Here is a 26,790-nt window from a genome sequence, read left to right as displayed (position 1 = left end):
GTAACGGGGCGGGGCGCGCACCTGGGCACCTGGGCGGCCGCGGCGGCGCTGGCTAGACGCGCGGGATGGAGGGCGACGGCGGGACCCCGTGGGCCCTGGGGCTGCTGCGCACCTTCGACGCGGGCGAGTTCACAGGCTGGGAGAAGGTGGGTTCGGGCGGCTTTGGGCAGGTGTACAAGGTGCGCCATGTCCACTGGAAGACCTGGCTCGCCATCAAGTGCTCGCCCAGCCTGCACGTCGACGACAGGTGAGCGGCCCGGGCGGGGCGCTGGGGCGGGCGAGGCCGGAGCCGGGGTCGGGGTGTCGGGTCCCAGAATCCTGCCTCTCTCTCCCGAACTCACCCCCGGAGCAGCTTAGGGGGGTAAACCAATTTCCGGCGAGGCCGCGGGACTCCGGCAGTGACCACTCGGCCTGTCCCGGCCGGAGGGGCGCGGGGGCTTTGGCGAGCCCGGGCGCGATCGCGCCCATCGGGGCTGGGTCACGCGGCTCCTCTGGGGCTCCTCGGGGGCCGCGTCTGCCCGGACGTCCAAAGGCGCCCAGTCGTGCTTCCTGACACTCCCCGAGTGGCCCCGGTTTTTTGGGGTCTCCAGCTTGCCTTGCGCCTCGGACCCGTGCCCTTGGGAGGCGCGTCCGGCCCGCCCGGGACCCACCGGGGAGCTGCGGTCTGCGCAGGGCTTAGAAAAATTGCCGTGTGGGCCTCTGGGGTTTGTGAGTGGAGTTAGCCTTCGTTCGACTTACTTAGTAATTTACGTTGGAACACAAATTGGTGTAAGACAGTAATTATTTCGGTCGGAAGCTTCGGCTTGGCTCGGGCGAGGTTTCCCGGGCGCCCGGCGCTTGCGCGTTGGAACTCCAGGGCTCGGACCTGGCAGTGGGCTCCGGCATGGGGTCCGGCATAGGGTCTGGGGTGTTGATCCGTCCACCCAGCCCCTTCTCGCCGCACACTCTCGTTTTAGCTGACTTAATTTCGAGACCGAACCGCTGGGGAAGGGCCTTGCGTTAATGCTCTGTGGCCGTGCCATGGGGCCCTCCTGCAACCCATTTTCTCTGTCCAAAAGTCAGAATGAAACCTGTCTGTACCTAGTACCTAGCAGGAGTGTTCAAGGTAACAAAGACGAATGGGAAGGACGCAGAGCCGCCCCTCTTAAATTCGGTGGGTCGATTGTCGTCTGTGCATAATTTGAGAGGTAGGGAGAATGTTCTTGAACAGCACCTCTTTGTTGTAGATTTCACTGTTTACAGTTGATTTTGATGGTTTATATGTAAGGCTTAATTTAGCACATTTTAATTACTTATCCTTTAATGAAGCTTACATTCTACATGGAAGCTATGCTTGTATTTTACCTAGAGATTCCCTGGACACATACACTCAGAAGCGGCTACTTTTAAAAATACCATTTAGCCTTTGCTGCCTGGTAGACCTGGTTTCGAATGTTTGGCTGATTGAGTGATGGGGCCGCTAAACCCCAGCTTTTCTGCAGAATCGTTGTGATGCTTGTGTCTGGGGTGGCAGCGCGTGCTGCAGCCCCATGTCGTGACTATGATGCCTCTGTAGATGAGAGACCCGTCCTCTCCCTTTGCATTTTTGTCCTTGGCTAGGAGACTACACAGCAGAGCTATTGGTGGCTTTTTGCCGTAACCTTCAAATGCAGTGTTTCTTGGAAACATCAATAGAGTGTCATCCAATCACCACTAGTTCAAAGGTGAGATGCTGGCCCAGGCTGTGCACTTTTTCTCCCCTGCCCTAGATCGTGGGAACTTCTCAGGCCAGGAGGGGTGCTGTGGTTATTTTGATGAAATCCAAACCACTTTGAGTACCAGCCAGTGGTTAGGTTCAGAAAGGGAACCCTCTCCATAGGGGCGTTCGTTTTCTGTCTTGGGGATGTGTGTCTGATGCAGTCTTCTAGTTGCAGCGAGCTTTAATCATCAGGGAAAATTTTAACACCACTTTCTTGTATTGGAAGAGCAAAGCAAACAAGCACCTTCCCAGACTGACTCACCAGCTCACATCCTTAGGATCTTCTGTTATTTCTAGCGACCAGTCCCTTATATCTTGGGTGGCCTAGTTGGAGGGAGGCTTTCTACACTTGAGGTGAATCACTTAGGATATTGCATAGCTTGGCTGAAAAGTGTTTTGTACTTTAACTGGAAGCCTTTCCTGCCCTGCCCAAAGCAGACAGGTGGTGGCACGTCAGGTGGCTAGGTCGAGGTCAGCATCGCCTAGCAGGAAGCATTTCACCTGCTGTGCTCTGCTGGGCCTGGTAGAGCAGGTTGGGGCTTTGCCGTGTGCAGCCGTGGCTGATCTTTCTGAGAAGATGGTCAAACCCCGGCTGTTGGCGAAGTTGATTCCTTTAGGTTAATTATTAACTGTATTCAGCTTGAGGTTCTTGTTAGGAATGCACATCAGTCCCGCTGTGCTCCAGGAGCTGGTTGCATTGCCATCTCACAGGGTTGCACCTAGGCCTTAAGGTAGTTGCTGTGTCATGTGCCCTGCCAAATTTCTCAGTGTTTTTCTGATGAGCTGCCTCCCACCCCAGCCCCTCATATTTGCAAGATGTTCCCTGAATTGGGAGATAGGATTTTCCTGGGGTCTTTGTGTGCAGCCCCCAGCCCTGTACCCCTTCTGCCTAAGTCTTGCTTCTCTTCTCGGAGGGACAGCCCCTCTCACCCCTGCCACATGGGTCTGAGCCTTTTCCAGGCTGCCTGGGGTCAGTTATGGTCCTCTCCACTTGTTGCATAGGAGCCACCACAGGTACAGGTGCAGGTGAGGCTGATTTTCACTGGCCAAGGCTGCTTGCCTCTCAAGGTGATCTGGGGTCTCCTGGCTCCCTGCACCTCCCCTGGGCCCAGCCTTTAGCTACCCCTTGGCCACAGCACCTGCCCAGGACTTCTTTGATTAGCAGGCTGCGCCAGGCCATGTGAGCATGCTTTTCTATGCAAGAAAGGTTGGGGGGCTGCCTAGCCCCTAGACACTTGGCAGGGCTCCCAGGAGCTCCCAGGGCTCCTGGTAGTTCACAGGTGATACCACATTGATCTGAGGTTGCCTTCATCATGGGGCTTGGTGCCTCGGAGGGTCCTGTGGGGTGGCTTTGGAGAGACAGCTGGCCTCCCTGGCTGACCCTCATTGTGGGGGGTCACAGGGCCTAGGGTGGGGTGTAGGGATGGGTGCTGTGACCAGTTTGGAGAGAATAAAGTGATCCCAAAGGCCCTGTTCTTTCCCTGCCAGCCCCCAGCGAAGGGGATGCTCAGAAGAAGCCAGTGCCAGCGCCGGCTGGGAGCCACTTCTGCTCCTGCCGCATTCAGCCCTGGCTGGTCGGGGCGAGCCTGAGCAAACCCCAGGTTTGTAACAACAGAGCTGAGAGTTGAACAAGCCCATTTCTTGTCAGTTTTAAAAATAGCCGTGTGGGAACCCCTCGGAGGCTCCCTGGGAACATAATTGGATTTGTGTGCAGAAGGCCTCACTGAGAGGCATCAGCTAACAGATGATGAAACACATTTTCCGGCTGCGTTTTCCCGAAGGTAGTACCTAGGTTTCTCTTTAGGAGCTCTTTGTTACCTGAGCGGTCTCACCGCCTCCCCCACCTCCCTGCTCCTCACTTTTCCCTTCGTTTACTGCTTCTCCACTTGCACAAGACCACGTCCCGGGGCTGTTCTTTCCCCCTTTCCAGGTTGCGTGCTTCCAGGGGAAACCGCAGCTGGCCTGTTCCACAGGTCTTTGGGATTTCTGAGCCTGGAGAAGAACCCTGGGACTTCTTTAGGAAGTTCCTTTTAGAAATGGTTGGTGTGATGATATTTCTCGTATTTCTTGCTACTCCAGTGCCCTCCTTGGGAGGGGGAAATACACTTTGGCTAGTCCTAAATGAGGAGAAACCCGAATTCATGTAAGTGCTACTCATCGTATCTTTAAAAAGTTGAACCACAAGTTAATCCTAATTAATGCCCAGAGATTTTTCATGTGGAACCCAAAACAGGGCCCAGGGGACTGTGGGGCAGGGGGCTTTCCCCGTTCCTGCGCGGAAGCAGAATTAGCAACGCTTTCCTCAGCAGCGAAGGAGAGGGGAACAGGGCGCCACCTCCACCGAACTGTTCCTAAGCCTATCAGCGCTTGGAGCGAGGCACAGTTTTTAGGTTGTGTTTTAATTAACACCGGCGAGAGAGGGTTCTGGTCAACCCAGAAACGCTGACCTCACCGTCAACAGTAAGAAATGGGATTTGGAGACAGTGCGAATGTGACTATGTGATGTTCCGTGCTCCCTGGCTACCACCCCAGCACCTAGGCTGGATTCGGCATCTTTCCACGTCTTAAAATAATGATAATAATAAATCTACAGTTCCTTTTGTGTGGTCATCAAAATAAGCCAGAAACACTGCTTAGAAGAAAAAATGTATTAAAAAAATTAGTGCCATTGCTAAAAAGCAATTGGTGGGTTCTTTCTGTGTTCAGAGTACCTGAGCACTTCGTAACTTCCCTCCATCAGAGAAGCCTCTTCCTGCAGCTGCTAGAGGAGGCCCTTTCAGGCTTATTGAATTGCAAATGCCGCCAGGCGACACCTGACCCCAGAAGCGCTGGCGCTTCCTAAACCACTGGAGTTTCCCAGATGTCGCCTAGGGAGCACCTGAAGAGAGGCTGGAAGGAGGGGTTGTGTGGGTTTTGGCCCAGTGGTTACTGGATGGTAAACAGTATGGAAAGTTTCTGAGGATATGCCGGTGCTTCTGAACGAAATCCATGCTGGTAGGCAAGAGAGCCGCTCCACCTCCACTCCTGGGCCTCAGATCTTCCACGGGGCAGTCCCGGGACCCCCTTCCTCAGCTGGAATCCTGTCCACCCCAAGCCATTTTGGATCATGCTGTCACAGAGAAGACACTTTTGTCCACGGAAACAATGACTTTTTTTTTCCAGGACAGCTGATTTTCCTCGTGGAAAATGTGTGGCCCGTGGAAGGGGGAAGTCGTGCTTGGCTCCCTTCAGGCAGTTGTGCAAAGATGGGGTGGACTCCATTAGGAGATTCTAGCAGGGCTGCTTTTGGGAGCCAACCGGCAGCAGTGGCCCTTTTTTGTTTGTTTGTTGTTTGTTTTAAAGTAAAGTAAATGGGGTCTCTGTTCTGCAGATGGGGCCCGGGGCAGGGAGAGTAAAGTACTTGCTGAACTCGGTGCGCTGGGGAGGGGTGTGCTCTGCCGCCAGCCCGTAGCTGTTAGAGTTGCTAATGAGCTTGCTCTGCAATCAGAAGTCACCTGGGTTTTACGTATTAAGCCCTTTGGGCAAATAGAAGAAAACACTATTTGCAGAGTGGCTCAGAGCTTCCACTTAATAAGCTACTCAGCCTTCCTTTGATTGACTTTGTTCTCAGAATACGTGTTTGTTATCAGTTTTGGCCTAGAGAGTTCACACTCAGAATGTCTACTAAATGTAGAAAAATGACCCTTGTAAATGGCCAGCCTCCAAACACCTGAATTGTCATTTCCTCAAAACCCTCCGGCAAGGAGGGTGTGCCTCACACGGTTGCACAGTGGATGTGGGTCTGAGTCCTGTGTAAGGACTTTGGCCCGCGCCCCCGGGCAGCTTGTCTGGAGGAGGGAGGCCGCACTGGTAGGGGAGGGGCGGCAAGCTGGCCACATTTAAGCAATCGGAAACAGGCAAATCATAACTCTGATTCTTAACAAGACAGAAGCAGCAGCTGGTACCACGTCCCAGTCCGACAGTTTGGAAGTTAGCGGCTGCTGCTGGGGTGGAAGTTGTGCTTGTATTCCTTTAAATAACAAATGAGGGCCTCAGCCAAGCCAACCGGTGTTCCCCAGGAGGAGAAAGGCTGGGAGCTGAGAGGTGTCATTTTCCTTCTTTGGTGACCGGTTTCATTTTAGCTGATGCTTGACATTGGCATCAGGCCCTCTTCCTTTTTTCCCAATGCTCATTGAGACTGGGAACTGGGTTGAGAGTCCCCCCATTCCTTGATGGGTCCCAGAACCTGGCCCACGCCGGTGGCTGCCGGGAGAGGGATTTCCCCTGGAGGGAGGGAGCAGCCGACAGTATGCTGGTGATGGGGCAGCTTTCAGCTCAGCCCAGGGATCCCCACAGGCCAGCTGCACACTGGTGGGCATCTTCTTTTCCATTAATTGGTCATTTAACCAGAGTGCTAGGAAAAGCAGGCCGTGCTACCCTCTGTTTGTCTCATAATAATTTCACATTCATTCCTGATACTTCCTTCACTTGTTCCCAAGGCCAGTGGGATTCTTTGCTCCTTGAGTGTATTCAGACACACTCTTGACCTGCCCACCCCCCACACCCCCCCCAGCTGCTTCTCCTGGGGTGCTCCCATGTCCACCATGGGGGGCTGCCTAGCGACCCCTCGTACAGCTCCAGAGAGGTCCTGTAAGCCTTTCTCCTCCACATGCAGTCAGTGGACCCGTCCTGCAGATTCTTCCTACGGAGTGTGTGTGCTCTGCTGGCTTCCCCTCTCCGCTCTGCCAAGCCCAAGGGGGTCCACAGTGACTGCTCTGCTTTGCTGGCCTCCCGGGTGCCCCTGGATTCTGTGCAGGTCTCAGCCTTCCCGACTCTCTCAGGGGGCCTTTTCCTACGCTGACTTCTGACTTTGGGTCTCTCTTGATTCTCAATAGCTCCCTGGACCTTCCTTTCAAGAGGCTTAGATATTTCAACCACACCTGTCTTTTGGGGGTAATTCTCCATCTTCTCCCTTAGAGGGGACACGTAAACACCGTGAAGACAGAAAGGGACCTCCTGCCTTAGTTCTGACATATAGTGGATTCCAGCGAGCACTTGCCAGTACACAGAACTGTTTAAAATAAAGGCCAGGTGAGTGCTGGGAGTAGTGAAGGGGTGATTCTGGACAGTAGTAGTTTGTTGGCTGAAAATGCACTCACTTGGTTTACATCGGGGTTATTGAACTTGGCACCACTGGCATTTGGGGCTGAGTAATTCTTAGCCTTGGGGCTGCCTTATGCCTTGTAGCATGTTTGGTAGATCCTTCAGTTGTGACAACCAGAATCTTTCCAGACACTGCCCAGTGTTTCTTGGGGGGTGAAGTTGCCTCTCATTGAGAACCAGTGGGCTATGCCCTGAGACGCAGAGCCCTAGCTGCAGGGCTCGCATTGTGGGGGGCAGACAGACTGAGATCTCCAAGCCGTTGGTACCTGTCCCATGTATGGGAATTTCCACAGCAAGAGCTAAACAGCAGGATCCACGGGTTCCTGCTGGCCTTTCCTGCGGGGAAAGTGTTTTCACTACCGTGAGGGAAGCCTGGGAGGGGCTGTCTCACAGGGGAGGTCAGATCATTAAGAAATGGATGTGTTCTGTTGGCACTGTTTTGGATCCTCCAGCAGGCGAGGAAATGGGAGCCACTGAGTGATTGCCCAGCACCTGCTCCAGGGTTTGTCACTGGGAGGAGCAGGCCTGTGTCCAAGCTCCAGAAGCGCCCCCTGCTGTGGCAGCGGAGACTGGGTTATAGGCAGGGACTTGGGCTGGACTCTGGATTCTGGGGAATTACCTGAGGGCCACCCCAGCCAGCTGCCTTGGTGGCCTGTGTGTGGACATGGAGCTGCTGGGTTTCCTGCTCTAGGAGGTCAGATCTCTCCTAGTGTGGTTCTAAACGTTTCCTTTAGGGAGCTTATTATTATATTATTAGAAAGCAGATTGGCCGGGGACAGTGACTCATGCCTGTAATCCCAGCACTTTGGGTGCTGAGGCAGGCGAATCACTTGAGTCCAGGAGTTCAAGACCAGCCTGGCCAAGATAGCAAAACCCCATTTCTACTAAAAATGCAAAAAATTAGCTGAATGTGGCACACCTGTAATCCCAGCTACTCTGGAGGCTGAGGCATGAGAATCACTTGAACCCGGGAGGTGGAGGTTGCAGTGAGCCAGGATGATGCCACTGCACTCCAGTCTGGGCAACAGAGCGAGACTCTGTTTCAAAAAAGAAAAAAAAAAGCAGATTTTCCAGCCCCAATCTGGAACACATTCTCAAGGAGTGAGGCCTGGGAACCAGCATTCCAGCCAGCTTCCTGGGTGCTTTCTACCATGTCTGTGTTTGGGACTGCTGACCTAGATCCTCCATGGTGAGCATGCATCCTCAGATTCAGCCTCTTACCCTGAACGCATTCTGAGACTTTTGACCCATGACACTAATACAGACCATGGCACTGGGATTCCAGTCTGTGAAAACACAGGCTGCACCAGGGAAGTGACCTTAGACCAGAGGTTGGCAAACTTTCTCCACAACGGGCTAGAGAGGCAACATTTTAGGCTTTGCAGGCCGCAGGGCCTCTGTCGCAAGGACTCCGCTCCCCTTTGAAGTGCAGAAGCAGCCACAGCCAGTATTTAAATGAATGGGTGAGACTTTCTTCCAGTAAAAGTTTATACAAACAAGGTGGCAGGCTGTGGGCAACTATTTGGCAGTTTCTCAAAATGTTACACTTAGAATGTGACCAAGCAATTCTGCTCCTAGGTGTATATCCGAAATAATTGAAAGCCAGGTCTCCGGGCGTTTGTCCCCCAATGTGTGCAGCTGTACAGCATTATCCACAAGAGCCAAAAGGTGGAAATGGCCTGCACCCACGAACAGATGAAAAAAACACAGTACGTTTCATGCAACGGAATATTATTCAGCCATGAAAAGGAAGTTTTCATATATGTTACAGTGTGAATAAACCCTGAAAACATGCTTAATGAAGCAAGCCAGACACAGAAGGGCAAATTTTATATGCTTGCACATGTATGAATTTGCCTAGAATGTAGAAAAGAGGTTACTGAGGATGGGGGTGAGGGAAGGAGTTACTGGTTAATGGGTGCGGACTTTTTGTTGAGGATGATGGAAAAGTTTTGGGTATAGATAGTAGTGATGGTTGTACCCTATTGTGAATGTGTGTAATGCCAGGGAATTGTACACCTGTGAATGGCTAAAATAATTAATACTATGTTATGTCTATTTTACTACATTTTATCTCACTATATATATGTGTGTGTATATATTTATATGTATGTGTATTGTGTGTGTGTGTGTGTGTATATATATATATAATTAGAATTTCCCTCCTCCTCACTTCTGATAACCCTGTGTTGCACAGGTACATTTCAGCAGCCTCAGGACTGAGATTCTGGAAAGCCCTGTGTTAGTGATATGACAGTAAAGTGTGCCCCGTGTGTGTGCACTTGAGGCATTTGCTCAGCCCTCTGGAGCCAGTCGTCTTCTGGCCAGGGTGCTGTTCTGTGTTTGTGGCTGAGTGACCACTGCGTGTTCTTTGTGCCTTTGAACTTTTTCAGGGAGCGCATGGAGCTTTTGGAAGAAGCCAAGAAGATGGAGATGGCCAAGTTTCGCTACATCCTGCCTGTGTACGGCATCTGCCGCGAACCTGTCGGCCTGGTCATGGAGTACATGGAGACGGGCTCCCTGGAAAAGCTGCTGGCCTCAGAGCCATTGCCGTGGGATCTCCGGTTCCGCATCATCCACGAGACAGCGGTGGGCATGAACTTCCTGCACTGCATGGCTCCGCCACTCCTGCACCTGGACCTCAAGCCCGCGAACATCCTGCTGGATGCCCACTACCACGTCAAGGTGGGGAGCCGCACGGTGCCCGAGGGAGCTGGGCAGGGGGGGCCTGTGTCTTGGGGAGCAGGGCATCAAGGGATGAAGCCCTGAGGTCAGGACACAGTCGGAAGAGGAGGTGGTTCTTCTTGGAGGAAAGAACTTGAAACCAAGGACTTTTGCAACATGAGGACTCCAGGAGTCTAAGCTTGTCCTGGTCGGTATGAAAACCACACGCCGTGTAGCTGGAGGGTGGGCTTGGTGAACACGGCTGCTGTTCCCGCAAATCCTGGCATATGACTCATTCCGGAAAGAGATTGCGGGTTTGTGGGTTTTGGTCTTACGAAATCAGGTTAGAAATCAGCCTGTGGGCCAGGTGGGTCCTCGCGGGACCTCAGCTCTGCACCGAAGGGACGCGTTTCCCTCAGTGTTTTCAGGAGCTCAGGGTGGTGGGAATATGGGGGTCCTCTGCAGTGGGGTCCTCAAAGTGCTGTGGAAACAGGCTGTGAGGAGGGTCTCGTTGCCTCTGTCTGCCTCTGCGTAGAGCGCCGAGGAGCAGCGTGCTGTATTAGTGCAAGGCCTGGGAGCTGGAGCTTGCTTTTGCTTTGCTGATTGGTTTTTGAAACACAGAAAAGTAAGAGGGATAACATAACTGAAAACCAGCATTGCTGCTGGGCCTTGGCAGGTGTTAGCATCATCACCTTTGCATCAGGGCTGTATTTCCTTGTATCTCCTTTGATGGCCTTCATGGCTAGGGTTGTACTGTCGTTGACATGTGGTGGTTACACCTGGCACGCTGTAGGTTTTCCCCACGGGGTGATGTTCACATGCTCTTGGGAGGCCCAGGGTAATATGCTGGTCCACACAACACTGGTGTCTGCCCTGGGAGTGAGAAGGAGCCGAGAGCCACGGCCCAGATCCATGTAATTCATACAGGGAACAAGCAGAGGAGTCCCCGCGTGGCTTGGCTGCGCTACTATTCCTGGTGGCACAGCACTTCCAGGCCTCTCTGACGGCCTGACCATTAATTGGGATAGACCTGAATTCAGGGCCCGGCCCTGCCCCTGAGCTCTTGGTCGGGATGGGAGTGGTGGCCCGTGTGGCATGCGCACAGCCGCTCCCTGTGCCCAGACTCTGCGGCCGAGTGCATCTCGCGTGCCTTGCTCAGCCAGGGCGGTGGTGAGGAGGTCAATTTTTCACTTTGGGTAGTAATTATAAGTTGTCTCTTAGGTAGGTGTTGCCCAGTAATAAGATTTCAGCTAGAAGATGAAGCACTGTCCTGCTAAGTGAAGTAGGAAGTTGAGATAATGGAGACAAAAATCAAATGACTGGGCTTGAATGGGCTCTAGGGTGGCTTCCCGCATCTGCTCATGTTCTGAGACCCCTGGGATTCCCGTTTCCTGTGACGGGCAGGGCTGGGCTTCACATGCGGACCCTCCATTCCCGCCAACATTTGTGGGCTTGTTTCTAGGTAGCTCCGGCTCTGGGGCCCTAATGACTGGTAAGGTCTGCTGTGCAACGTGCACTAAATACCAGAAAGGGCCTGCCAGAGGCTGCATCTGCGGGAGCTGCCCTCATCCTCAGAGCAGAGGTGCAGAGTGGACGGTGGCCTCTGGTTCTCGCTGAGTCTCGGCTCAGAGTGAGTAAATCAGCAGCCAGGATCGTCCAGCTGTAAGTCGTGGAGCGGAGACCTTGATTTCCACCTGGCCTGCCACTGTGCTTGACATGAAAGAAACCAAATGACCACTGCACGTCGCGGTCACTTGGGGGCAGAGTATGTGACTTGCAGGCAGGGCTTGGAGGCAGCCCTGTGGGAGGGGATGGGGGTGCTACTGGGGCTGGGCCTTCACACAGGGTCGGGCTTTTCTGCCCTCAGGAGTCGGGGGCAGGCAGCAGCAGAGCGTTGAGGTGAAGGAAACAGCCTGAGAGACGCAGGCAGAGCTCTGGGCTTTTCTTGCAGGGGTAGCCGGCAGCGGGGCTTCCCTGTCTTTCAGGATGGCTGCAGCAGACAGATACTGCCTGGAACTGCTTTCTCAGGGAGGCTGCTGTGGAAGGCACCCCGGGTGCTGGCCAGGAAGTGACAGACATCTCTGCCTGGCGCCCCGGGACATCTTAAGGCTCTGTGTACCATGACAGGCCGCAGGAAAGATTGCTTTTGTGTGACATCCTTCTTAATCAGGCATGTTAGTCACCATCAAGAAGCCCAAAAACAAACAGAAAAATGTATTTACACGACATACTTATTTTTTCTTAGAAATAGCTACTGGTGTGTGTAGAGGGCAGCAGGGAGAGTGTTGGGGTTCTACGAGTCAGCACCGTTGTTCCTGAAGACAAAGTGTGGAAGCTTCGCATGGGCTGGCCATTGGGCTTCTGGGCTGTCCTCAGTAGACAGTTATTCAGTGCAGGAAAACTTTAATCTAGAATTCTGAAATTAGATGTTAAGTCGCCATTCCAGTCCTGCCATTTGCCTCTGAGATGGGCTACCTCGGTCCCCAGGGCTTGATTCAAACTGAAAATATCACAGCAACTGTCTGCTTCACAAAGTATATAAATATAAATAGTATATAAAGTAATAGTATCAAATTACTACTTGATATTATTCAACGCGAAATATACTAAATACCAATATTAAGATATTATTAGTTGGAATCAATTTCAAGTTAAAAATGAAATAACTTGGTTTAAAATCTCAGGCTGCATTTATATGACCAGTTAGCCCAGAACAGACGCTTTTCAAAGGGTCACACGTGGGTCGCGTTCTGCTGTGTCTTTCTTTTAAAGGCAGCAAAGCCCCGGCAGGCCACTTTCTTAGTCTTGACAGCTGGACCTTGAAGTTGAAGGACCGTGTGCTTGGGGGCAGCTGTGTGCCCTCAGCTCTTAGAGATGCCGAGATGCAGAGTTGGGTGCTGATGACAGTGTTTGTAAGTGTGGAGGCATTTGCTGGTCAGAGTGGATGCCACAGTGGCTCGCTGTTAAGGACACAGGGCAAGGGGCGGCTTGGGTGGGCACATGAGGAAGGGCAGAGGGGAAATGCAGCTGGCCCAGGGTCTGAGATGTAGAGAGGGAGGAGAACACAGAGAGTCAGCAACCCTCCCAGAATTCTCAATTCCGAGCTTGCATTTTGTTGCCAGAGGTTTTGCAGAGAATTTCTGCTTATTTTCTTTTCACCAAGTGTAGTCTGGAGTGGCTGGCTCTATCTGACACAGATAGCGAGGCGGAGAAAAGGCTGCAGGGCTGGGAAGCACCAGGCTGGGATCTCTGTGCCCCAGTCCCTCTCATTTTTTTTTCTTCTTTTTTTTTTCCTAATGATCCCAGATGTCATTTAATTTTCACAGCAAAGCTACAGGATGGGTACTGTTACTGCCTCGTTTTATGAAAAAAGGAAACAGGCACAGAGAGGCTAATTGTCCAGGACCACAGAGCTACTAACTTGTACAGGCAAGATTAGAACAGTGAGTCTGATCCTTAACTAACCGTGAGAGGGTGACACTTTTTCCCTACATTCAACCATACAGGCGGATGAAGGAATTGCCTAGAAAGTGTGTGATGCTTTCTTTATTATTGTATTTTATTTTACTTTTCGTTCCGGGATACATGTCAGGACGTGCCGGTTTGTTACATAGGTATATATGTGCCATGGTGGTTTGCTGCACCCATCAGCCATCTAGGTTATCATCTAGGTTTGAAGCCCCGCATGCATTAGGTGTTTGTCCTAATGCTCTCCCTCCCCTCTTCCCCTACGCGCCGACAGGGCCCGGCCTGTGATGTTCCCCTCCCTCTGTCCTTGTGTTCTCATTGTTCAACCCATTTCTGAATTTGAAGGCTTTCAAGCCGCCGATCACTGTTGAACTGAAACTTCCTGTACTCTTGAGCTTATTTGGAGAGTTAGGACACGTTGTGTCCCAGTGTCCAGCTGCCGCCGGGGTTTGCACAATCGGGTGATGGCGTTCCTCTGGGGAGCTGATGCTTTCCCTGGGGTGCAGAGTGTGGCTCTCAAGGCGGTGCAGGCCTGAAGGCCCTGGGAGAAACGGAAGTGGGAGGACACGAGAGCCGCTGGGGTCGAGGCCTTATCCTGGTGCTCCTAGCTGCAGATGAGGAGGGCCGGTCCCTGCTCACAGGTCTTCCCCCCACCTCCCTGCAGATGTGCTCAGGATCCCTGGAAGCCCAAGTCATGGGTCATAAATTCTCCCTGCTGTTTGGTGCTGATGACAGCAGCCCTATTGGCTCACCACATGGGCACGGCCAGCCCAGAATTAAGGCCTGACTCAGCCTCATTTCCTGTCACTCCATGGGTGTGTTGGAGAGGAGCTCAAGAGTTAATGAAAAGGGTTTTTAAAAAAATCCATATGCCTTGAAGGAGAGTTGAGGGCGGCACTCCCCCTGGATCAAGAGTCCTATTAATGCTAATGGCTTGTGGCTTCATCCCACACACGGTTTTCAGCAGCTTCAGAGGGAACTGAGTTACACTGGAGAGGGGAGGACAGTGGCAGGAAACGGGATGCCCCCGCGAGAGGTCAGGCCGGGGGTCTGTGAAGTCTCCGCAGTGAGCACCAAGGTAACCTTTGCCCGAAGGAGACCTGAGACCTGCCTCCCCCGAATGCGGACGCTGAGGGCATTCCTGGAGGAGCTGGTGGCTGGTGCTCCTTGGGGCCTGGGCCCTGCCAGCAGAGGTGTTCATCAGACCTTTGCTTGAACACATGTGTTTGAAGCAGCCAGCCAGTGTCTGATCACAAAACACTCCAGATGGACGGGGCTGCGAGGCGTGTGTGTTGTTTGCTTTAAAGTTTAAGCTTCTGAAGGTATGTTCCCCTTTAAAGGACTTGCAGCCACTTGTCCGCCAGCCTCCCCAGCTGGCAGGTTGCATAACCAGCTCCCCGGCTTCCCGAGGAGCAGAGCTGATCTTCACATGTGTCTCTCTTTACCTGAACCCTCTAAGGCCGGCTTTTTTCCCTTTATGCCTGCTCAGCTGGCTGTCAACCACAATGGCAAACATGATGCCTTATAGAAGGTGGATTCTAATTCTTCTTGAGTTCTGTCTCAGAGAACTCCTTCCTTACAGTACGATTCTTTAACCTGCCCATCAAATGTGCTCTCCTAATGCCTCCAGGCTTGCTTCTGCCCCAGAATCGGTCTCCCTCCCCGCCTGGGGCAGGGCTACCTGGAGAGGCACAGACATGGCTCTCAGGGAAGCCGTGGAAAGCTCTCACCCACCCTCAGATTGCAGAGGGCAGCTTTTGATAAAGCATCATCAGATGTCACTGTTGAAGGCTAATGAGCCCTGCTCTGATGGCTGTGTTGCAGATTTCTGATTTTGGGCTGGCCAAGTGCAACGGGCTGTCCCACTCGCATGACCTCAGCATGGATGGCCTGTTTGGCACGATTGCCTACCTCCCTCCAGAGCGCATCAGGGAGAAGAGCCGGCTCTTCGACACCAAGCACGATGTATACAGGTGTGTGACATGCCACCCCCCATCCCCTGTGGGTGCCAGGGGCTCTGAACCTCAATGCTTCATGCCCTGAGCTGCAGCTTTCAGAAAGGCCTCTTACTGCCAGTCAGAATGGGGTTCAGGCCAGGTGCGGTGACTCACGCCTGTAATCCCAGCACTGCGGGAGGCCGAGGCGGGAGGATCGCTTGAGTCCAGGAGTTTGAGATCAGCCTGGCCAACATGGTGAAACCTCATCTCTACAAAAAATACAAAAATTAACCCAGCATGGTGGCGTGCACCTGTAGTCCCTGCTACTGGGGACTGAGGTGGGGGGATTGCTTGAGCCCGGGAGGTAGAGATTGCACTGAGTGTGATTGCACCACTGCATTCCAGCCTGGGCAACAGAGCGAGACCCTGTCTAAAAAAAAAAAAAACAAGCAAACAGAAAGGGGGCTAAGTCCACATGAAACGGGTGGGTGCTTGTAGAGTTCAGGATTTCTTTGCTGTGAGTGTTGCTGGCCAAGGAGGAAGAATGTTCCTGGGTCCACGTTCGAGCCAGGCTGACAGCTCTGCCCTGTCAGAGCCTTGGCGATTTCATGACCCGTGGGCTTTATGGCTTGTCTGTTGGAAGAACCTGCTGCTTTCAGTGGTCTGGGTGTCTGTACGTATGTGTGTGTGTACTTCCCAAAATTCACTCTGATTTTGTGAGGTGAGCAGCTCATCTTCTTCATGGCACTTCACCTTTGTTGGTCAGAGATCACGCCCCAAGTCACCTGGTCCCTTCCTTTTTCAAATCGTAAAGGTCTTAATCACACAGACTTCTTGGAGAAGAAAAGTGGGCGGGAGCATGTGAGCAGGCACTAAGCCTCCCATTGTGTCTCTTATCCTACAGCACTGTGACTCTGATCCAGCATTTGAGCTCTGCCTTTTGGTCATTGCCACGAGCAGCAGCCCAGGCTGACTGGTTTGACAGTAGCCATTGTGCATGTGCTTAGCTGGGGCTTTAAGCTGAGAGTTGCCTGGAAGTGTCACTTTGGAGACTAGTCACAGCTTGTAGAGTTAGGGGAGAGTTAAGATCCTTTCCATTTATTTTAGAGTTTGGAGTTTCAGCTTTTGAACCTGCCGTTTGAACTAATTTTTGATAGTAAATTCGGTGCCTATAAACAGCCACTCTCACCAACTCAGTGCTCCCTGGAGGCTCAGTTTTTGGACTTCTGTTTTTCTTTTCTTCTTCTTCTTTTTTTTTTTTGAATCAATTTAGGCACCTTTTTTGGTGTATCCAGAGTAATGTACATGAACATATCCTTCATATATCTATATATTTCTAAGCAGCCCCCGAAAAAGGCTTTGGGGCATTTGGCTGTGTGGCCTCCTGTGTTTTCTGTGTGGTTTCTTTAACAACCCTCTGACAATGAAATGTCAGCAAGCCTCAGTTAGGAACGCTGAAATCTCAGCAAGCCTAAGTTAGGAACCAGAGTCCATGTTTTCAGAGAATGAAATCATTGTTGGGGGAGGGGGACATGGGATTTGCCCATCATTCATTCATCCATTTCTTCAGTAAATGCCTGCACAGGTGCTCTGTGCCCAGTGCTTGCGAGGAGATGACAGTGAGGCACACAGGTGCTGTTCCCCAGGAGCTCATGCCCCGTGTAGTGTGGCACCCTCTCTGGGAGTCCCTCAAGCTGCCTGAAGATTTGTAGCCCAGTTGACGAAGTTACTTGAGTCTGTCTGACATCTGAGCTGTCAACATGCTGGGCTTCACTATAGAGAGTGTTCTCTTTTTAAAAACAGGAGAAATATCTCAGTGTCGTGGCTCTGTCTTTGGAAGGCTTCAGAACAGGTATCTTCATGCCTCTTGCTGTGCATGAGTGCTTTCGGCTTTGAGTCTCTGGCTGTGAGATGCTAACGTGCCTGGTTTCTCTTCCAGCTTTGCCATTGTCATCTGGGGCGTGCTCACACAGAAGAAGCCGTTTGCAGGTGAGTGGAGGTGTAATGTGCTTGTCTTTCCTGGAATAATGGGGGGACACCTTGTTGTCCTTTCTCTATCCTAAAACAGAGCCCGTGATCCACGCTGCCGTAGGTGCTGCTCTGTGGTGTGATTTGCACACAGGAAAAGGCACAGATCTGAAGGGGCCTGTTCAATGGAATTTTTCTAGGTGCCAGCTAGTTTTCTTTGGTTTTTTTTTGGTAGTAAAAGATATATAACATAAAATCGGTCGTGTTAGCCACTTAAAGTGTTTAATTGAGTGACATTAACTACATCGGCAGTGTTGAACAATCGGCACCACTGTCTAATTCCAGAACATTTTCATCATGCCAGAAGGCCAAGCCCATGGCCATTCCGCAGTCCCTCTCCCTTCCTCCTGCTCAAGCCCCAGCAACCACTCATCTGCTTTCTGTCTCCATGAGTTTGCCTGTGCTGGTATTTCCAACTAATTCTTTTTTGTTTACTAAAAAAAAAGTAATAAAATACACATAACAAAACTTAGCATGTTGACTGTGTGAAGCGTACAGTTCAGGAGTGTTACGTGTGCCCACGTGCTTGCACAGCCAATGTCCACAGCCGTTCAGTGTCATGGATTTGCCTGCGGAAGCAGCAGCGCCCCTGCCCAGCCTGAGAGCTGTGCTGTTTCCTTCCCCAGCCAGGCAGCGACCGTTCCGAACACCATCCTCAAAGTTGTCACACCTTAACTTACTTATCATAAAAATCTAGGACTTTTTAGCTTTGTTGGACAGATTCCCTTTTCCTCTAAAGGCGTTTCTGGGCTACTCATGATATTTTGTGGTGTGACCAAAAATGTCTCAAAATGAAGATGAGAGTCAAGGCCTACCCCCCGTTGTTAGTTGGGGCTCAGACTAGGAGCTGATATATGGGAAAGGTGCTGGGGCGAGAAGACATCTTCCCAGCATCGCAAGGTCAAGTATGTTGGCAGCTTTGAAAGAATGCCAATAGAAAGCACGGAACGCGTTCTGCCAGGCCTCTGCCGGCCGGTGTCTGTCTGTGTTGCCTGACCGCCTGTCGCCTTTCTTGCCTTCTGTACGTTCTCCCGCACAGTGGCCTACGGCCCGAATGCTTGTGAAATGTGGTGGTGTCTGATAGATGAGGGGGTCTGATAGATGTGACACCCGAGGCTAGGCACAGGGGACAGATCAAGGCTCAAGTCCCTGTGCTTTATTGCTGAATATGCCTAGTGTTCCATTATTGGAACGCTAAGCATGTGGGAATTATTCATATCCTACTGCTCAAGGTCATCGCCAAGGTCTGATTTTTCAAATTCTAAAAGTTGCAGCCTCAGGCATAAACGGGTTAATAGATAGGCGGGGTGGGGGGTTCCAGGTGCAGGAGAACAAGGCCTCTCCCCAGCTTTTCCAGTCTGTGTTTGGCAGCAGGACATATTCCAGGTGTTTACTTCAGTTCGCTTTCGTTTTATTTAGAAGAGCTGTTGGTTTTGGAAGTCTGAATAATCATGGAAATAGCCTGTTAAATACTTAAGGTATTTATTGCACAAGATTTAATGGGAAAGTGGAGCAAAACATCGTATGGGATCCTGGCAACTGTGGGTGATTCTCGGCGGATTTTCCACACCTGCTGGGGCACACGGCCTCTCCAAAGAGCTGCCATTCCATGGGCTGGCGTGTTTGTATCTGGAGGGCAGAGAGGGCTGTTGGGAACAAGAAGCTCGGAGTCCACCTTGAGGGTTCCAGGCTATACAGAAAAAAGAACTTGGCCCACTGGAAGTCACCCTGAGCCCCTCCTCCCAGTCAGGGTGGAAGTTGTGGCCATAATAATAATAATAGTATGCCAGAGCCCGTGCATGCTAGTGAAGGCAGTCACAAAGGACAGGCACAGCCCCACATGGTGAACTGAAGGGAAAGAGCCCTCCCGCACACCCCAGCCCTGGTGCAGCCGCAGGGGAGGCCAGCTGGGGACCTGAGCTTGGGATTGGAGTTGGAACTGAGGAAGACGTCTTCGCCATTGTAGACAGAGTTGGGTCTCTGTGGATGCAGGACGCTGTGGCTCCTCCATGGTGTGTGAACCTCATTCCCTTTGCTGGCTTGGGATGGAATGAGCCTCATAAGATACTGTTCTCCTTTGAACCTCATCCTCCTTTGGGTTCAAAGATCTGCTCTGAACCCAAGAGAAAGATCTGCTCTGTGACCAAACACACTGACTCCATCTGGTAGATCAGAACCCAAGGAAAGAGGTCGATTTCAAAACCAGGAAACTAGAGAGCACGGTGCCCCGTGAGGATGAGGGTTACAGGAAGCTCTGGCTGTGAAACGGGAGGGGAAGCCGTCTCCCTGGGATGGTGTGCGGATGGTCCCACCGTGGTCCCCGGCAAGTGTGTCATTTCCTCCCAAGAGTGAGACGCTGCCACCCAGCCCTGCAGAGCCCCTGACTCGCATCCTTCCCTTGGCAGATGAGAAGAACATCCTGCACATCATGGTGAAGGTGGTGAAGGGCCACCGCCCGGAGCTGCCACCCGTGTGCAGAGCCCGGCCGCGCGCCTGCAGCCACCTGATACGCCTCATGCAGCGGTGCTGGCAGGGGGATCCGCGAGTTCGGCCCACCTTCCAAGGTGAGTTCCCCAGGGTCTCCCCGGCACGGTCTGTGGGTGTCACAGGAGATAGTGGTGACGGACAGGACAGGGTCAGGGACCAGGCCTGGGTGAGAAGTGAGGCATGTAACAGGTGGGCCGAAATGAGCCCTGCACAGATAGGTTGGCCCCAGCACCTGCCCGTGGCCTCTGGTACTCAAGGCTCGGCCACAGCAGCTGGAACTGAGTCGCCTCCAACCATCCATCCCCTGCTCCCCGCCAGGGCTGGGCTTGCTGCCCAGAGGAGTCTGTGTGGGAGCCTGAAGTTCAGGTGCAGCCATGCTCTTGCCGGGGACTCACCTGGCTGGTGGCTGGAGGTGTTGCCCTTGGGGAGTTGACTTCCTGGGACAGATGTGTCTCTGGCATAGGAAAGTCACCCTGATGAGATGGAAACTGCTGCATTTAAAGCTTACGGCAGGAAACGGGATGGGGAGCCCATCCGCCAGGTGCTGGCAGCTCTGCTCCCTGCAGCTGGCAGGTGGGGCTTTCCTGGGGAAGGCTTCTGCTTTGAGTCTGGTGAGGCCTGCACATGATTGCATAGGGGTCTGGGTTTGGCCAGCAAATCGCCCATGTAGGGCCCCTGGGCTTGCCTGGCGAGCTCCGCCTGGGCCGAGGCATGTGAGAAATCCCCCAGCTTGTGGAGGCCCCGCCCGCATTTCAATGGAAGGCTTGTGTACGCAGAAGTCATCATCCGAGTGACATGTCCCCTTTCTTCCCCGCAAGAAATTACTTCTGAAACCGAGGACCTGTGTGAAAAGCCTGATGATGAAGTGAAAGAAACCACTCACGACCTGGACGTGAAAAGCCCCCCAGAGCCCAGGAGCGAGGTAACGGGCCCTCCCCACAGGGGTCTTTTGTCTCCTCGGCTTCCAGGCCGGGTTTCCAAACCACTCCTCCTCTCTGCAGACTCCGCCGCCGCCCGGACCACTCTCCCTCTCTTCTGAGCCCATCCCGCACCCAGCTCCGTTAGAAGTGTAGGTCCCACGGGGGCTCAGGTGCACCTGCCCGGCTGCCTCCCCGCCCCTCCTGTCTGTGCTTCTGCATGAGTAGTGTAAGGGCTTCCCCGACACTAAATAGCCACTCATTGGATGTGCGTGGAACCACGGGGATCTGAAGGCCCAGCCCCAGACGGGGAGGGAGAGCTGGTGTCTGGTTCGGGGATCCAGTCCCTTTATAGCTGCTCATAAATGGTCTGTCCTCTGATGAGTGCCACCTGGGTGATTTCAAATGTGATAAGAAGTTCCAAGTGCCAGGGCTGGCTAAATACCCTTTCAGGTAGTGAGACTGGAGCAGACCTGTGAGGCAGAGCTGAGTGAGCTTTATAACGTGTTATCTGGTGTTGGGCAGTTGATCCCAGCCTGTTGGTGTGAGCTCAGGAGATCAGGAAACATGTAGGGCGCGCCCACTGTCTCAACATAAAGTGCATGCGTGCCAGTGAGTCTGGGAGCAAAGGTGCCTGGGGGTTGCTGGTGAAGAGGCAGACCTGGGCCCTGATAAGGGAAAGAAGGCAACCAACATGTGGGGGTGGCTTGGTACACCCAGCAACAGTGTGGGACATCAAGCCGTCCCACAAAGGTGGGGATTTGGGGCAAACAGGTGTGCCTAAGGGAAGAAACGTGAAATCCTGTCAGATTCCACTCACCCACGAGAAACCTGCTGCCCCTGCAGTCCGTGAAGCAGGACCCTTTATAAGGTGTCATTGGTGTGCGTCGGATTGGATCATCCCTCGTCCTTGTAGCCCGGCCCTTCCCCCTTCCCTGGTCCCCACACAACCCCCAGGCCAGCCCCACGTCGTTCCGTGGGGAGGTCGCAGTTGTAGCCACCTGTGGGGATCCTGCCCAGTTCTTGTCTGTCCTCTCGTTTCCTGCCAGTGCTGGCTTGTGCTGGGCAGCTGTGTCCCGCCACGCATGCTTCACACTCTGCAGTTTGACATTGCCTGCCTTTTGTCTGGGTGACGCTGTGTGCAGTGCTACTGAGCAGATGGCATCCAGAGCTGCATGAGGCTGGATTTTGCACTTTTATGAAGTCGATCTTTCCTTAAAATGTTTCTGTGCTGGGTGGAGCCAGCACAAGTCTTTGTAGCTCCAAGTCTTTGAGCTCCCTGGCGCTGTGCGGGTGCGGCCTCTGAGCTCCCCGGCGCGGTGAGGACCGACGTGGCGTCTGAGCTCCCTGGCACTGTGCGCCTGCGGAGTCTGAGCTCCCTGGTGCTGTGCGGACCGAGGTGGTGTCTGAGCACCCGGGTGCTGTGCCGACTCGGCGTCTGAGCTCCCTAGTGCTGTGCGGAGGCGGGGTCTGAGCTGGGGCACCGATAGGGTTCCGTCCTTTCTTCCCCCACCTCCCTCCCATGGCCTACCTTGCCCTTCCATGTTTGTGTCATGGGCGGGCCATGCGGGGTATGGCAGGGTCTTCACCCACTCCCTCTTCTGCATCTTCGCAGGTGGTGCCTGTGTCTGCCAGGCTCAAGCGGGCCTCCGCCCCCACCTTCGATAACGACTACAGCCTCTCCGAGCTGCTCTCACAGCTGGACTCTGGAGTTTCCCAGGCTGTCGAGGGCCCGGAGGAGCTCAGCCGCAGCTCCTCTGAGTCCAAGCTGCCGTCGTCCGGCAGTGGGAAGAGGCTCTCGGGGGTGTCCTCGGTGGACTCCGCCTTCTCTTCCAGAGGATCACTGTCGCTGTCCTTTGAGCGGGAGCCTTCGACCAGCGGTAAGTGGGGACGCCTCTTTGTGTCCCAAGAGATGCTGGGTTCGGCGGGACAGTTGACTGGACTCAGTGAGCAGCTAAACAGAATCAAGGGGAAGTTTCTCGACCCAGCAATAATTCTTCTTTGTGTTCTCTCTGTCTGAAGTAATTAATTTTGGGTGTTGGGCATTTGGCTCCATCCTATGTCACTTAGCGTATGTGGGGAACAGGCCACATCACCAGTCTGTGCAGCAGTCTTGCCTGTGCCAGTGCCATGGGTAGAGGCTGAGCTCTGGTCTACAGATGGGAAACCCCATCCAGTGCAGTGAGCCCGGCGAGGAGCTGAGCCCCACTCCCTGGCGGGCCTCCTGTCTCCAGGATGGCAGTCTCACAGCCTCTGCTCAGATGCTGTTGGGTACACACCCCTGCCTTCGCATATGTGCGCTCCCCATTCATGGTAGTCCAGGCCTTGTAATGTGTTGGTTATCCTTGGAGGTTTCAACACCAGGCCACCTTTGCAAACCCCCTGTTAGGGAGGAGCACTTCTCACTTAGCTGATCTTATCTTTTTGTGTTAATTTTGATGGTTTTTGTTTTTGGAAGGTGCTTTTTTTCCTATCCCTGCCCCAGGGTGCTGGGCCTGGTGGTCATTCCGGCTTCCTCTTTGCCAGCTGCAGGGGTAAGATGTGGTCCTGCCCTATTCCTGAAGGGGCTGCAGCTCTGATGGAAAATACAGGGATTTACACTCAGGGCTACAGCCACGGGGGCTGAGGGCCAAGGCTGTGATCTTGGGGGGAAGGAGAAGTTGGCTTTTCCTGGTGGATTGGTACATCCTCTTGGAGGCAAAGACTTTTCCTGGATCTTACAGACCTCCTGGGATTTTTAGATTAGAATATTGGGGGCAAAAGAGGGTGTCTTGGGTTAAGGAAATGCTACATAGACACAGTGGGGAAGACCCGGTGTGACGGCAGATAAGCAGTAGGTGATGGGGTTGAGGAAGAGAATCAGGGCCGAGTCTAAGACTGGGCAGAAAGAAATACCACCATCTCCCATGGAGAAGTACGTTCTAGAACATTCTCTTTGGGTCTAATACTCTGAAATGACATATCGTCTTCATGCTCGAGAGCGGATTACTTTACTGGCTCTACTCGGAATACCAGTGTTCAAACACCAAGTCTGACTGGGAGGGCTCCGTTTTCTTACCACCTGAGCACCGCCACCTTCCAAGTCCCCATGTGTTTCACATGAGGGTGGAGGAGAGTCTCATTTCAGGGACTCAGAATTCCAGGCACTACAGTAGGATTTTTGTGGTAAATGCAACTTTTCATCCTGAGTGCTGGACTAACATCTTCCTGAAACAAGAGGCTCAGTCCCTTCAGGATTATCATAGCAAACTTCCCTCTTGACCTCCCCAGGTCAGGAGGTGCCACTTCGAGGTGGGGCAGGAGCTGCAGCAGCCCCTTCCAGCTCTGGGCACCAGCTCTGCAGGCTGCTAGGCCTGGGGTGTCCGTGGATGGCAGGTGCCAAGGCTTCCAAGTGAAGGGGGCTCCGGCCTGGTCTTTTGGTCTGTGCCCTTTTTCCTTTCTTTAATGAAGGAATGTTTGCAGTCACTGCCATCTCTAAGCACCAAGGGGGTTCAGCACCCCGCAGGACAGCAAGAGTGGGTTTTATTCTGCAGACCAACTAACGAGCACCTGGAAGACATTCGCCGGCCTGCCCCGGGGCCCCCACTAGGACTGACCTTAATCAGGAGGCACAGATAATGCTCAAACACGGTCAGGTGTCCAGCAAACAGCCTGGAGGCCTTGGCGGTCCTCCACCTGAGCGCCACAGCCAGGCTCCCAGAGCCGCTGCGTCCCTGGACATGCAGCCACGCTCTGACGCTTGCCTCTCCTCTCCCTGCAGATCTGGGCACCACAGACGTCCAGAAGAAGAAGCTCATGGATGCCATCGTGTCTGGGGACACCAGCAAGCTGATGAAGATCCTGCAGCCACAGGATGTGGACCTGGTGCTGGACGGTGGCGCCAGCCTGCTGCACCTGGCGGTGGAGGCCGGGCAAGAGGAGTGTGTCAAGTGGCTGCTGCTCAACAATGCCAACCCCAATCTGACTAACCGGAGGGGCTCCACTCCGCTGCACATGGCCGTGGAGAGGAAGGTGCGGGGCGTCGTGGAGCTCCTGCTGGCACGGAAGATCAGTGTCAACGCCAAGGACGAGGACCAGTGGACAGCCCTCCACTTTGCAGCCCAGAACGGGGACGAGTCTAGCACGCGGCTGCTGCTGGAGAAGAATGCCTCGGTCAACGAGGTTGATTTTGAGGGCCGGACGCCCATGCACGTGGCCTGCCAGCATGGGCAGGAGAATATCGTGCGCATCCTGCTGCGCCGAGGCGTGGACGTGAGCCTGCAGGGCAAGGACGCCTGGCTGCCGCTGCACTATGCCGCCTGGCAGGGCCACCTCCCCATCGTCAAGCTGCTGGCCAAGCAGCCGGGGGTGAGTGTGAACGCCCAGACACTGGATGGGAGGACGCCCCTGCACCTGGCTGCACAGCGCGGGCACTACCGCGTGGCCCGCATCCTCATCGACCTGTGCTGTGACGTCAATGTCTGCAGCCTGCTGGCACAGACACCCCTGCACGTGGCTGCAGAGACGGGACACACGAGCACTGCCAGGCTGCTTCTGCATCGGGGCGCCGGCAAGGAGGCCGTGACCTCCGACGGCTACACTGCTCTGCACCTGGCTGCCCGCAACGGACACCTGGCCACTGTCAAGCTGCTCGTCGAGGAGAAGGCCGATGTGCTGGCCCGGGGACCCCTGAACCAGACGGCGCTGCACCTGGCTGCTGCCCACGGGCACTCGGAGGTGGTGGAGGAGTTGGTCAGCAACGACGTCATTGACCTGTTTGACGAGCAGGGGCTCAGCGCATTGCACCTGGCCGCCCAGGGCCGGCATGCACAGACAGTGGAGACTCTGCTCAGGCATGGGGCCCACATCAACCTGCAGAGCCTCAAGTTCCAGGGCGGCCATGGCCCCGCCGCCACCCTCCTGCGGCGAAGCAAGACCTAACTGGCTGCCTGTGGAGACCAGGGGTCCATGTGGGGCTCTTGTCCTGTCCTGTCTTCCTCATGGGGATGGAACAATCCTGCGTGGGGCCCTGTTGTGGCTTGCCTAAACGTTGACCAAGCGGAGGTGACATGGTGCCATCGGGAGGTGGCTGCTGCTGACCGGAGTGTCCCCTCCAGGCGAAGCTGGCTCAGGTGCACGTGCCCGCTCCATCACTGATCTAGGCACCTGCTGTCTGAAAGGACCGTGGGTCAGAATCATTTCGTTGTGCTCCTAATGGGCTGCTGAGGCTGGTCTCTCGGTGATGAAGCCCCAGGCGAGGCAGCATCCGCTCTCTCCTGGGGCGAGCCATCTTGGGTCGCTGGAGCTCACCAGTCTTGAGGGAAGAGGTGCAGGAGAAACTGTGTTTTTTATCTTCATACACAGCAGTGGGCAGAGAGGCCTGTCTTAAAGTTTCCATGGAATTGTTTTATAAAATATCTGAAGAGATGAATGCCTTATCAGCTGCTGCTTGAAACCTGTTAAAAATGTTCATGACATTGGATAGTCTAGTCTGTAAATGATGACTAAGTAGTGGGGTTGGCTTTGAAAACAATGTTTTATGCAACAAGGAGTGAATGATAGCAGCCAGCGTTGTGGGATGTGTGTGTGGCCAGCTCTTAACCATTCCAGTCTGTTACTTTGGTGAGTCCTTGTAGACAACCACACACACGTGCTCACATGGTACTAGCTGCTGTTCATTTCTCATTGTCTAAGATGTTTTGGGAACTCTAGAGCCACAGGCATAAGAGTCATTAAAAAATTCTGCGTTTGTAACCTCAGTCCTGGGGACTGAGGTGAGCCCCCTCAGGTCACTGGAGTGCACCAGTCTTGGGGGAAGAGGTGCAGGAGAAACTGTTTTTTATCTTCATAGACAGTATGAAGATAGAACTATGTAGTATTACCTAGACATGGACAGTATTACCTAGGTAGATGCACTGCTCATCTGCGCCCTTTCCAGCTCTCATTTTTGGTAGGTGATTTGGGATAAGGATAGTGTTTTGGGGTTACAGGGGGAGGGTTTCTGACCTGCTTTGCAGACGTGCATCCGCACCTCAGCAGTTTGGGGTGTGGCCCCAGGGCGGTTATTGGATGTAAAAGATGCTGCCCATCTAGTCTGGTAACTTAACTATCATCTGTGTCCCATAGGGTGCCTTCCTAATAGTGTTATTAGAATAAGTTTGTTGCAGAACGTGACCCTGTGTGCAAACATGTACCGTGGCCTGGTATATGATAGAGATTGATATTAATGTACCATGTATGTTAATGTGAATCTGTGGGCAGGATACTTTTCCATGACAGGAAATGTCCAAGCTGTTAAAACTGGCTATGTTTTAATATGCCTCATTTTGCCTTTACTATGTTATGCTACTATTGTGTGGACTGCATGAGGTACGAAAAGTTCCATTTGGTGTCAATAAAGCAAAGTACTTGCCTGCTTTTTTGAAGCTGG

The 26,790-nt window shown here is 53.3% G+C and overlaps 1 protein-coding gene across 3 annotated transcripts; it reads left to right on the top strand.

The window, feature by feature from the left end:
- On the top strand, positions 1-26,790 carry RIPK4 (receptor interacting serine/threonine kinase 4). 3 transcript variants are annotated; one of them, XM_023189582.1, is made up of 8 exons: positions 1-247; positions 9,274-9,565; positions 14,837-14,985; positions 16,889-16,938; positions 19,383-19,541; positions 20,283-20,386; positions 21,997-22,261; positions 24,142-26,790. In XM_023189582.1, exons 1-8 carry the CDS (start codon positions 66-68, stop codon positions 25,299-25,301), a joined length of 2,361 nt encoding a protein of 786 aa, XP_023045350.1. In that variant the 5' UTR covers positions 1-65; the 3' UTR covers positions 25,302-26,790. The 3 variants fall into 3 exon arrangements, with proteins under 3 accessions (XP_023045350.1, XP_023045356.1, XP_023045359.1); XM_023189588.1 differs by lacking the exon at positions 1-247 and adding an exon at positions 910-1,105 and having other exon boundaries at positions 24,142-25,536; XM_023189591.1 differs by lacking the exon at positions 1-247 and adding an exon at positions 1,147-1,187 and having other exon boundaries at positions 24,142-25,536.

The sequence above is a fragment of the Piliocolobus tephrosceles genome, chromosome 19 (genome assembly GCF_002776525.5).
Source record: "Piliocolobus tephrosceles isolate RC106 chromosome 19, ASM277652v3, whole genome shotgun sequence".
Classification (NCBI taxonomy): Eukaryota; Metazoa; Chordata; class Mammalia; order Primates; family Cercopithecidae; genus Piliocolobus; species Piliocolobus tephrosceles.
Note: the sequence above shows the minus strand (reverse complement) of the source record. Positions and strands in the feature narration are given on the sequence as shown.